The sequence below is a fragment of the Colius striatus genome, chromosome 6, assembly GCF_028858725.1.
Source record: "Colius striatus isolate bColStr4 chromosome 6, bColStr4.1.hap1, whole genome shotgun sequence".
NCBI lineage: Eukaryota > Metazoa > Chordata > Aves > Coliiformes > Coliidae > Colius > Colius striatus.
This window is the reverse complement of record NC_084764.1, coordinates 11,800,613-11,813,938: the sequence shown is the minus strand read 5'-3', so window position 1 is coordinate 11,813,938 and position 13,326 is coordinate 11,800,613. Positions and strand designations below refer to the sequence as shown.

The 13,326-nt window shown below is 36.8% G+C and overlaps 1 protein-coding gene across 6 annotated transcripts in view; it reads right to left on the bottom strand.

Annotated features, from left to right (window-relative positions):
• The window catches only part of FSIP1 (fibrous sheath interacting protein 1), a 77,641-nt gene that overhangs the window by 40,507 nt on the left and 23,808 nt on the right, over nt 1–13,326 (bottom strand). For all 6 annotated transcript variants that reach the window (XM_061998572.1, XM_061998574.1, XM_061998577.1 and 3 more), the window contains one exon: nt 4,267–4,404. In XM_061998572.1, the coding sequence (XP_061854556.1) occupies nt 4,267–4,404 (138 nt within the window). The remainder of the gene's footprint in view (nt 1–4,266; nt 4,405–13,326) is intronic.

The following is a 13,326-nucleotide window of genomic DNA, read 5'->3' as shown; positions in this document are numbered from 1 at the left end:
AATGTAAAGTACCAAAAAAATATGCTCCTGTGGTCAAAGCTATTAACAATTAATTTCTGCAGACATTGTGATTGGATTGAAAACCATATTTTGGGATTGTCTAGTTGGCAAATTACTCTCTAAATATATGATAGGACTTTATTTTGCCCTCTTCTTCCCTGTAAATGGGAAGAAAAGAATTATGGTATAAGTCAGGAACAAATTATTCTCATTTTCTGTAAAGTGCCTAATAAAAGCTCAGGATTAGGTGCATTGAATTTAATTAGTTTCAGTGGAAAAGCGGAAATAAATATAACAAACCCTCTCATCATCTTGATGCAGGGTAAACCACAAAATGGTGTGCGAGACTCTTTCCAGCACTATCAGTAATTAATTTTACCCTGAGGTTTCCTTCCCCACAGATATACATTATTCTGCCCCAACACCATAAGAATGCCTTTCAGATTAAGCTCCTGCAGGTAAATCAGCGATCTAGACTGTTTATATATTCACTACTTTTCAATTTTGGTTCTTCACCATCCACACCAATTACTCACCTTCTTGCAAAGTTCATCTACTCAGATAATACATACATTCATACTATTTGATACTAAAAAAGACCTCAATAATTAACAATCACATACTGTGTTTGGACACCAAATTTCGGATACTTGTGAAAAATCTAATTTGCAGAGATGCACAGACACATGACGATAAATTTCAATTTAAGACTATGTAAACTAGACTTAGCCTGTGTCTTATAAGTACTTAGCAGACTTGTTTTAGAAATTGGGTATCAGTATCTCAATCATTCTAAGGGGTAACACTATTTATACATATATGTATGCATACATACAATTATATGACTATATATCCAATATGCATTTGAAATCTTTCTAAATTAATTCGTTTAACCAAACCCCTGAAACAGGCACTTGTGGCTGGACTGTGGCAGGGAAGAATCAGCTTCCAGTGTAAGATATTTGAAATAAACACATATATAGCCAGCAAAGGTGAAACTATTTTAGTTAAAGCTTGTTTGTATGTGCATTTATAGCTACTGCCATGAAGTAATTCAACACATTATCAAACATGCTAGTTGAGTATTGCAAATAGCCAACTAGTAGAAGCCATAATTGAAAAAAATATCTACATTTATTATCCTTTCTATATAAAATTCTTTTCATTAATGCTGAGCAACACGCATTTGGCAGCTGAATGTTTTTTTTAAGCAGTGGTTAACAATGCAATTCACAAAACAAAGATAAGCTCAATGGTTTCCAGGAAACTGAAAGATGAAAGAATGTGGAGAGAGTCAGCCATGGTTTCAAATGAAGAACAAGTGAACTAAGGTCAAACTAAAACCTAAAAGAAATTCAGCAAGGGCCCAGAAACCATGGTCAAATACATTTCAGTTAGATTGAAATTTCACAATGCATTTCAACAATGCACACAATGCATTCTTTGGTATATTAATTCACTGGTGACATTTTTTTCACAAGAAGAAGAAAATATTTTCTGAGAGATTTTTTAAAATACCGTCTAAAATACATCTGAATAGTCATGTAATAAAACACATTTTTAAAGTAATCTGTCAGGCATGAAATTTGTACAACATTTTAAAACTATAAAAACCAGTGTATCCATGCATGCAGAAATAACATTCCTACCTGCTGATAAATCACCTCCTCTGCTCAGAGTAGAGAATTTATTTCCAGTTTTACACAGGGAATTACAGTGGTTTAGTGCAGAGTAAAGGATAAATTTAAATGCAATGTCAATTTTAGATTGATAATTTAATTAGTTGAACTAAATAAAAAACTGAATGTTAAAGCTGAAGACCTGAAATTTTGCCAAAAGGGAGAGGCAGTCTCTGACAGCCTGTATCTTATACCACAGAAGTGACATTTTCACCAGTAATAACATCCTGGTGAACCATGTCTAGGCAGTCTCCCTCTGACACACAGTGAAGAGTGCCACCTATTGAATAACAAACAGTATGTCTAGAAATAATTAAATTATTCTGGAAAACTGTCATGTATATACTCTCCTCAACCCAAGCCTTCAGCTTAGCTTTTCATTGTGCATTTCCCTGTCAGAGATCAGTTTTGCTGCTAATGTTAAAGAACTGATGACCAAAATGCTACTTTGGTATAGAAACAAGGCACCAAATCCACACTGCATAGGTGTTTAATTTTTAGACACTCCTACATCAAGTAAGAAAAATTTTATTCAATTATGCATGCTGTATCAGAAGGTGATATCACACTGGTTTGTCCCATCTTCTCTAGTAATAACTGTATTTTTCATAAATAGGATTAGAAGGTATCAAGGACATGAAACTAAAAAGTAAAGAGGGCTGTTCTTTGACCATGTTTTCTACATATTTTACTGTTAGAAGGAAAAACTTATTTTCATGCAGAGTTGGATACTTTATTTACACTAGCAACCAAAGTATCTCACAGAGGACCTAATACACAAATATTTTATATCCATATGAATCTGTTATCTCAGAGTCATGCCACAGAGCAACAACTGAAAAGACAGTACAGTATGTCCTGTTACATCATTACACTCTATTGATTTAGAGTTCTAAATACACACAATCTGGCCAAGGAAAAATATGTGGTATGTTGCAAGAGTCTGTGTGTAATATGATACCAAACAATACTGCTATAACACAACCAAGACTTGGAACTGACCCATTTATATACAAAACATTTGAATGAGTCAGCACCCCACTGTATTTCCCAGGCCTGCTGTAGACTATCACCCAGTTCCCAGACACACTTCCTCAAATTGTGTTTGCCTCATGAACAAGGTCAGTAGCGTCAAGAAGTGATACAAAGGTCAATGACTAGGAAAAGATGGCAATTCATAGACTTTATCTGTTTGTTTATCTGTTTACCTATTAACCTAGTCAATATGCTAAAGTTCTACAGAATTCCTCCAGTTACTTGCCTTCCACCTTTTAACTGACTAATATAATAGAGCAATATATTAAAATGAAGGTCTATCGTTTTAGTACTGTGAACAGACAAAAGCCAAATATGCTGCCTTACTGTACTCACACATACATACAAGAACAGTCTCAAAAGCAATCACTCTCTTCTTGTCTGAAGTCTCTGTTCCCATACTCTGTGAGCATTTAAAATTAACTAACATCAAGGAAGGATTTGTCAGCTACCCTTTTTTCCCAAACCAAAGATCAGATTGCATAATTGTATCCAAATTAACCTTAAACCTGCTAAAGGACTAACCATACTGGCTGTGCAGTTCCAGCACTGCCAGCATAAACTCTGCATATGCAGACAGTGGCTGAAATTTTTGCAACTGTAGCAACAGTGCTATCCTTAACTGAAATTACGTTATCTGAATCACAACAGTTTTTATCCACACTGGAGATCCCTTTTTGAGGGTGATAAAAGGTAACTGGAACAGTATTTGTCCTCATTACTGCCTAAGGCAAGCCTAACGCTGAACAAAGACATCCACACACCAAAGGTAGACTAAATGGATTTTTGGTCTGACACAACAAACTCATCTATTAATGTTTTATTAAAAATTTCAGGAGTTTTTTTAAGGGGGAAAATTAACTCTGTCCTCACCAAAACCAGGACATAAATACATGAAAAAAACCCAATAAATCAGCTACATACAAGAAACAAATTTGTACAATGTACAGCCATGAAGAATTATTATTTTTCCTTCACTGTAGTGATATTACATCCCATTGCTTAGTGGTCCTGCCTGCCAGCTTACAGAGAGAACTAGTCATTTCTTCAAAGGCTTCAATCATGCTCACTATTCCAAATCACCACATTTTTCATTTGCATAACTCTTATGTCAATTAACTATACTGATGCCTCTTGCTAATGCATACAAATACTTGTGGTTTCCTAGTTAAAATTCAACTTCATCAGGTTACCTATGCCAGCTGTCATCTCACCTCAGTCTCTTGTACACTACTGCACTAGTTTGTCTTGTCCACATAGTACATTCTATGGGGAAACAAAAGCTTTCTCATCTCAAAGCAAAAAAAATAACACAGATGTTAAAATCTTTAGAATATGCATATATATATATATATCTCTCCAGTATTTGTACCACTATTGCCAACTCAGTAATGCAGTGATATAATATTTATTTGCAGTAATGTATGTTTCTTTGCAGATTCCTTTGGGAAATCACACAAGGTTGAGAATTTGATTTAAGATACATGGTATGATAAACTCCAAAGTTTTCAAACTGAGAGAAAAAGAAATGGGACAAAAATAGGAGACTTACAAGATTTCTCCCCAGGGATTTCAGCTGATGATCTATTTCTTTCAGACGATTCTGTTGATCACGTTGTTCCTTATTGTCTCGCAGAACCTTTTCACCTGGAACTGCTTCCATGCTTCTGTTTGCATAAACTAGAGACTCCTGACAAAAGTAAGAATGGGCAGAAATTAAACATATGACTTTATATTGCTTCAAAGCCAAATGAGTGTTCTTTTTATTTCTCTCAGGAAACCACTCAAGTGTTTAGAATAATATGATCATTTCAAATTTGTCAAATGTATGAATTTCATTATGCGCATTTTCAAATACAATAGCTAAACATCAGCTGGATTTATTTCAATAAAATAATTCTTCCCCTTCACATTTTAAACGGAATTTCTTAGTCACCAGAGCTAACACTTTGATGCTTAAAGTCTACTACAACAATAATAATGCACTGAGAATCAAGGAGATTGAATGAGGGGTTTAAAGCATGCTCCTATTAACAATATCAGGATCAGAACTATGATAGAAAGGAAAGGAAGAACTGAACTGAAATGACTGTAGGTTTTGTTTACAAGATAACACGGTAAATGAGAAGTAACCCCTCTCTCTGTAAGTTAGAATTAGACTTACAATCATTATTAACCATTTGGGCTACACATTCTCATGTGCTTCAGTAAATTTGGATCAGATTTTCAATTTTCTATCAGTCCTGAATACATTCAAGGTTCAATATTACATGTACTTTAGATCATCAAAAAGAACAAGTATTAGCAAAACAACAATGTTATGTTGTAATTGAAAAAATTGTGCTTTCTCTTGCAAATCAAAGATTCTGTAGAAGGTAAAATTCAAATAATGGTAGAGGGAAACTAACCAATCAACTCATCATCCCACCCCCCCATTAGTCAATTCAATCCAAAGGAACATGAGCAACCATTTAATAAGAACAAACTCCATTCTCATTTCCAGAAGCAGCTCAAGCAATTTTAAAAAACACACACAAGGAAAATAATTTCAAGTAGCACATCTAGTTGGAAGGAAAAACCTTTGCAATTTAACGTTCAACAGAAAATTCCACAACTACAATATAGCAAAAATTGACAGCATCTGTAAACAACTTTTTCTAAACATCCAATAATTCTGAGTTCTGACACTTAAACCAAACTATTAGTTGCCTGAAAATAGACATATTTTAACATAGTACAAATCTTTAAATACTTACAATCAATGATAGCTGGCAGTATCATAATGCTAGCAAATTTTTCTATAACACATGTAAACACAAACATGTTTAGTGACCAGAATGACTAGAATTTCTCCAAACTGGACTGAAGTTTAATGTGGGCCCCTTAAAGACAAACTTTTAATATTGAGAGTTTTAAAGTTAGGCTTCTAAATACAGAGAAAGGTCTTTTAATTAAATATAATACTCAATGGCAGGAAACCACCAGGACTGATAAAAATTGAAAACTAAAAGAAAACAAAGGACTTATTTAAACTTGTCCTTATTAATACATGAAACAAGGACATGACCTTTATATCTGAAACATATAGAGTTGGCAAAGGAGCTCAATGTGTAACAATTAAAGCTCCCTCTAAGAAGAGGCGTTGCTTTTATATGGCTCTGTTCTTCCAATAATTTTAATACAAGTGAAATTGTTCACGGAAGGGCAGGGAGGAAGATGATGGCATTGCAGATCTTTTCCTTTTTAAAAAAAGTTATAGATATTTTTGGAATTACATTCGCAAATCAAGACTTTTGGTCTGTGCATACATAGAGACATTGATGTGCGAGCAGTTAGTGCTCTGTATTGATCAGAGCTGTGACTATGATTTGTGTTAAAAAGAAATGTTATGCATACACCTATAAGAATATGCTCCAAATACTACATTGTACATCCCAATATATTATTTTGGGGTTGTATGCACAGATTACTAGTTGATAACTGATTGATATTTTTACATGAACTCAGTCGTCAGTGAAGAAGAGAGCTCAAATTGCAAACAGCATCTCTGAAAATATTATCACCACAATACTAGTTAGATATTAAAGGTAATAGTGAGATGAGCCATACAATAAAAAAAGTTACTATCTTCAAATTTCTTGCTTTCTTTTCCATGCACATTTCTGAGTAAAGCTTTATGTAGATCTCTGTCTTAAGTATTTCAAATAGTTTCAGGCATACATGTTTCATTTTACAGACAGATCAGGTGCGGAAAGCACTTAGAAGCATCTCTTCAAACTTTACAAAAACGATGTATCGTAAGTTATTTTTCCTTTTATTACACTCAGTATGATTTTAATCATGGTTGCTTCTCTAACAAGGCAATCTTGTTCTATCAAAATAAATACTTAATTGAGATAAACATGATGATTACTCTCTGTAAACTTTTCTAGAATATTATATCTGCCATGATACCTAACCAGTTCTTATCTGACTGCTAGATAAAACTTGAACTATGAACATTTACCAGAAAACAGAAGTAAAAAGTACTTTTTTCAATATTTCTCCAACATCAGCATCAACTACTGATATAATTCTATTTAGAAGAGATGGTAAAAAAAATTGTTACTTTTACTCTCTATCAGTATAATTGTACATACTTCAATCACCTGCTCTGTTCTGTTTTCCTTCCATAACTGTTCCCAATAATCTACTTGATATTTGACCACTATGAAGTATTAAGCTGCTGCTTTCACAGAAGCAGTTCTTACAGTTTCATTTCTGTTATCCCTGAATAGTAACTGATCAGAACTCGCATCACATGAGCAAATGAAGACTTTTCCTCACTATTTTTTTAAAATATTTTTCTCAAAGTACCATGAAATAAATGTAGGAAGTTTTATAGCACAGTAAACATTTTATTGTCCATGTTTCAAATGTTTCAAAATATTTTATGCTTCAATTACACAGCAAATGTAGGTACTGGAAGTCTATTTGAGATTAATAAAGAACTAAAAATCTTAAAGATTAGGTAGAAAATAAAACAGATAGGTTATACACGGGAAGATATAAGTACTTAGAGATAGCCGAAGTTGTAATGGTCATAATGTAAAATTATGCATTTGAAAAGGTTAAAATTATTTGTGGCACTCAATGTGACCTGATCTAGGTGGACCTGCTGTGACTAGATGATCTCTAAAGGTCCCTTCCAACCCTCAGCATTCTATGATTCTATAATTTTCTTCAAAATAAATAAAAACATCCACCTAATGAAAGAGATTATGTTCTTGAGACACAAAACTGTCTCATCAGCTTCTAAGAGATACCTGTCAAAATTGTCTGGCTTGGTGAACTATAGGCTATCAAAAAGTTGCTTAATTGAAACAGTAGGGCACTTTCAGAATTTTGTATCATTTTGAGTATTTATTTAAACTGTAAACTATAATCTACTGCTATTATTGAAAAATGGAATCTTTTTCTGATAAAAGAATTCCAATTAGGTATGACAGAACTCACCAGAGTAATATAATTACTTCATTACATTATAATATTGTGTAAGACAAGCAAGATATTACTGTTTCTTTAAATATCATCTTCATTTGCATTTATTTTCAGATAGTTGTCCAGTTTTTCAAGCTGGAAACTGTCCTCACCACACACAGTCTTACACTTCATATTCTTCATCCTATGATTTTCCTGTCTCTTCCAGGATTAAATTCAACTTAATTTGTTCTTTCCCAAAAATATTAAGACAGAAGCATTTTTAAATATTTTTAAAAGTTGGCACCAGACCAAAGAAATATTTCAGAGAAAAATACAGTTCTGATCATAGAATCATAGAATCACAGAATGGTAGGGGTTAGAAGGGATCTTTAGAGATCATCTAGTTCAACTCATTTGCCAAAGCAGGTCCACCTAGATCAGGTCACACAGGAATGCATCCAGGCAGGTTTTGAAGACCTCCAGAGAAGTAGACTCCACACGCTCCCTGAGCAGCCTGTGCCAGGGCTCCCTCATCCTCACCGTAAAATAGTTTTTTCTTATGTTTAAATCGATTTTTTTGTGTTCCAGCTTCATCCCATTACCCCTTGTCCTGTTGCTAGACACAACAGAAAAAAGGGATGCCCCAACCTCCTCACATCCACCATTTATATCCTGGTAAATATTAATGAGATCCCCCCTCAGTCTCCTCTTCTCTAGAGTAAAAAGCCCAGTTCCTGCAGCCCTTCCTCATATGGAAGACGCTTCAATCCCCTGATCATCTTGGTGGCCCTACGCTGGACTCTCTCCAGAAGTTCCTTGTCCCTCTTGAGCTGGGAAGCCCAAAACTTGACACAGTACTCCAATGAGATGAGAAAAAATTCCATGTAAAACAGAATATTAGTAATGGAGAAGCATTCTGAATCCAGCTGGACTCACTGCACAAAAAGATGAATCTGTATGCTTCTCTATAACAGCTCAGTTACGGTACTGTAGAATAATTAAAGCCAGTTGTTTAAAGTTTTCAGAGTCAGAGCATAGGTCCTATATCCTGTCAAACTATCTACCAGTGGCAGAAAGAAAGCTCTCCCACTGAGCCAGTGGTGATTAAGTGTTTGCATTTTGAAAGTTATACCTAATGCAATTCTTGGAATAAAAGAATGTGCAGCTTTATGATAAGAAATTCTAAGCTGGTTTTAATTACTCTTAAAACTCTAAATGAAATTCCAAGCAGATGATTTACACTGACAGTTTTTCCCAACGTTCCCACCACTAAAGCATTATACCCTACTCAACCATAACAGACAAATAAGATCTCATGGAAATCAGAAAGGATTTCAGCACTTATTTTTAGAAGTAAGATTAATGTCATTGAAGTCAGTCAAAGAAAAGGACATCCATGTTCCAAATCAAGATATGTGTCTTGTAACAACTAGATTCATTCAAAATAAATTCTGTATGTTCAAAATTTTTTTAGCTCTCTTTTGGCACCTTAATTAAAAAAACAACAACAAAAACCTTTTAAAAACCAACCAAACTCCTAAGAAACAAGTATTGCCGTGCATTCAAATTCGCATTTCATACAATCTGTGCCAACATCTTTATCTACTACTTAAGTTTATAGAATGTACATCAGTTATAGGAAAAGTAGTTATACAATCTAAGCTGAAACTGAAAAAAAGTCAGTAGAAACTTATGTGAGACTTGAACAATACCATATTATCACTATCAGTTTTTAATACTACAGGTCCACAGTTTCATCAACAAAAGTATTGCCTCTCATAAAGTTTAAAAGAATAATCATCAGGGTCAGTAAATAGGGCAATTCCTGCATATTTAATTCACTCTATTAGTGTGTTCCACTTTTAACTAGTTTTACAGAGGGTAGCTGTACTTCCTCATTTACTTGCTGTGGTCAAATGAAGAAGCAATTGACAATCTTGTTACTGGACACTTGAAATGAAACTAAACAGGAAGTAGACAACCAAAACTCTTACTGTCCTTGTCACCAAGGAACTGAGAGTACACTCTTCATCCAGGTTGCTGATGAAGATGTTGAACAAGATTGGCCCCAGAATCGATCCCTGTGGAACTCCACTGGCCACAGGCCTCCAACTCAATTCTGTGCCGTTGATCACCACCCTCTGGGCTCTGTCATTCAGCCAGCTCTCAATCCACCCTACTGTTCACTCATAGAACCCAAAGTCTGAGCTTTCTGATGAGGATGTTATGGGCGACAGTGTTAAAAGCCTTGCTGAAGTCAAGGTAGATGACATCCATTGCTCTCCCCTCATCTAGCCAGACAGTTATGCCCTCGTAGAGGCCTATCAGATTGTTCAAACAGGACTTCCCCTTGGTGAGTCCATGTTGACTCCCTCTGATAACCATCTTTGCTTTCATGTGTCTAGTGACAACATTCAGGATGAGCTGTTCTATCATGTTCCCAGGGATGGAGGTGAGGCTGACCGGCCTGTAGTTTCCTGGGTCGTCCTTCCTGCCCTTTTTGAAGACTGGAGTGACACTGGCCTTTCTCCAGTCCTCAGGCACCTCACCTGTCCTCCATGATTGTTAAAAAAATGATGGAAAGCAGCTTAGCAATCATATCACCCAGTTCCCTCAGCACTCTTGGATGCATCCCATCAGGATCCATTGATTTATGAGAGTTAAGCTTGGCCAACAAGTTTTCAATCTCTTCCCCTTCCTCCCAGGGCAAGTCCTCTGCTGTCCAGACCATCCTACCATCCTTGCTGGACTGGACTTCCTGAGGGCCAGCCTTCGCTGTAAAGACTGAAGCAAAGAAGACATTCAGTAGTTTAGCCTTCTCTGCATCCTCAGACACCAGGGTACTCTCTGTGTTCAGCAGCACATCCACATTCCCTAATCTTCCTTTTGCTGCCAATGTAACAGAAAAACACATTATTATTTTCCTTATCTTTCCTGGCTAGGTTTAACTCTATAAGGGCTTTAGACTTCCTGGTTGCACCCCTGCATGCTCTGGCAAAGTTCCTGTACTGTTCCCAAGAAATCAGGCCCTGTTTCCACTTCTCATAGATGGCTGCTTTTACCCTGAGTTGTCCCAGCAGATCCTTGCTCATTCATGGAGGCCTGCTGCCTCCTTTTCCTGCTTTCTTAAATGTGGAGACACGCTGATCCTGGGCTTAGACGAAGCTCTCTTGGGCACTTCAACCTTTTAGGATCTTATCCCATGAGATCCCTCCCAGTAGGTCTTTGAAGAGGCTAAAGTTATATAATCATACAATGGTAGGGTTAGAAGAGACCTTTAGAGATCATCTAGTCCAATCCCCCTGCAGAAGCAGGTCAACCTAGATCAGGTCACACAGGAACATGTCCAGGCAGGTCTTGAAATCCTCCAAGGAAGGAGACTCCATAACCCCTCTGGGCAGCCTGTTCCAATGCTCTGTCACCCTCATAGTAAAATATTTTTTTCTTATATTTAAATAGAACTTTTTGTGTTGCAGCTTCATCCAGGTCGGCTCGCCTGAAATCCAGGATCACGTTCCTGCTTTGTGCTCTGCCTCTTCCACATGGCATTTTGAACTCTACCATCTCATGGTCACTGCAGCCGAGGTTGCCTCCAACCTTCACATCCCCAATCAGACCTTCGTTATTTGTCAGTACCAGTTCCAGCAGCACACTGCTCCTTGTTGGTTCATCAATCACCTGTTACTGGAAGTTGTCGTCAGCCATCTGTAGGAACCTCCTGGACTGTGTGTGCTTGGCTGAGTGGCTTTGCCAGCAAATATCAGTGAGATTGAAGTCTCCCATGAGGACCAGGGACTGAGACTGTGAGGCAGCTCTCAATTATTCGTAGAAGGCCTCATTCACTTCCTCCCCCGATCAGGTGGCCTGTAGCAAACTCCTACAACATCATCTATCTTACCCTGCCCCTTGATTTTCACCCATAAGCACTCAACCTGCCCCTCATCCCCACCCAGACAGAGCTCAATGCACATTAATTGCTAACTCACATAAAGAGCAACTCCACCTTTTCACTTTGTTAGACTGTCTTTCCTGAACAATATACAGCCCTCCATGACTGTGCTCCAGTCATGGCAGCTGTCCCATCACGTCTCTGTGACTGCAATGACGTCGTAGCCCCGCAGCTGCACCCACATCTCCAGTTCCTCCTCCTTATTCCCCAGGCTGTGTGCATTGGTGTAGAGGCAACACAGTGGCTTACTCAAATACACAGGTTTCCCTGGACGGATGCAGGAGGATCCTCCCTGGTTTGGCTCCCCCTCAGGGTGGTCAGCCCTCTGCATCTCAACTCACTAAATTCAAAATAGTCACCAATTTCTTGGCTACCACAGCACATTATTTCTTGTTTTCTTGAAAACGCAACCGTTCGAGGAATTTCAAAACAAAAGCTGTTGAGAATGAAATCACATTATCAAGCTCAGATCTTGTCCTATTGTTATTGGTATGTATGAAGAGGTACTTTTTTTACCTACTAAAACAAAAGTAACTATAACCAAGAACATAAGACTACAGGCTAACCCTGGTACAAAGCTTCTGCAGTAAGCAGTCAACTTCCTTAAATTTGAGACAACTATTTTCTCCTCTACCTACCATAAAATTAAAAAAAAACTATTGAAATTCTATGTAAGTATAAACAAGGCCTGTCATGTCACACTGACAAATAAAATCAGATTGCATCTATCAAATCAGGCTTCATGAAGAATGTAACACTGACTTGCCTAAGGACTGGACCACAATGAAACTAAAGCAGCTACTAGACACCTTGTCCTCTAATGAGAGAAGCAGCTCAGGACACACAGAGCAGGCATTTGGAAATCAAAACACTTCTAGAATTAGAGAGCTGCAGAGTGAAGGGTTTGCTTTTGCTGTTTGTTTTGTTGAGTTTCTTTCAATTAAATTTGGAATTATACAATTAGTGTCCTTCTAAATCCAGTTTTAAATAACTAAAGCCTCCTACTCACTTCAACTTAAAATTATTCTGTGTAGTCTTTCTCTAAATTTATAACACACCTTTAAATAGTCTTATTCTTTGGTAGCTTTCAAAAAAATAATTCACACATTTTAAGTTTATCTGAACAAAACAAAAAATGACAAGTGTAATCCTAGAAGTGTTTCCCACAACTGCAATACCTGAAAGCCTTTTTTACACAGTGCAAAACAAAGTTGAAAGGCAACTGCTAATGATGGGTAATTAATGGAATTAACTATCTGATTTCAGTTGTTAAGTTTAATAGCATTCAAAAAGAAAATGTATCTCTCTTCAATAAGCATACACATAAATGCAGGTTTCCCTTGCAAATACTGCCTAGTTTTTACCTGCAAAGCAAGCAACAACAACCATTTGGATAAACGTTTCCAAACAGAGCGTTAATTATCACAAGCAGTGATGCATCGTAACAGCAAACACACGATGCAGCAGTCTTTGGCAAGAAACTGACGTTACGGGGTAAGAACTGCCTTTAAGTGATCACCCACTAGATGGAGTCGCCATTTCACACATTACAGTTGGAAACTGATTCCCAGCAAAGCGTGACACCTCTCTGCAACGGCCACGGCAACAGAAAAAAGTACTGTAGACAAAATAAGACCTGAAGTTCAGAAATAAGTCAGTACAAAAAATGGCATTAAAGTGCTTTCAGAAAAAGAAAACAAA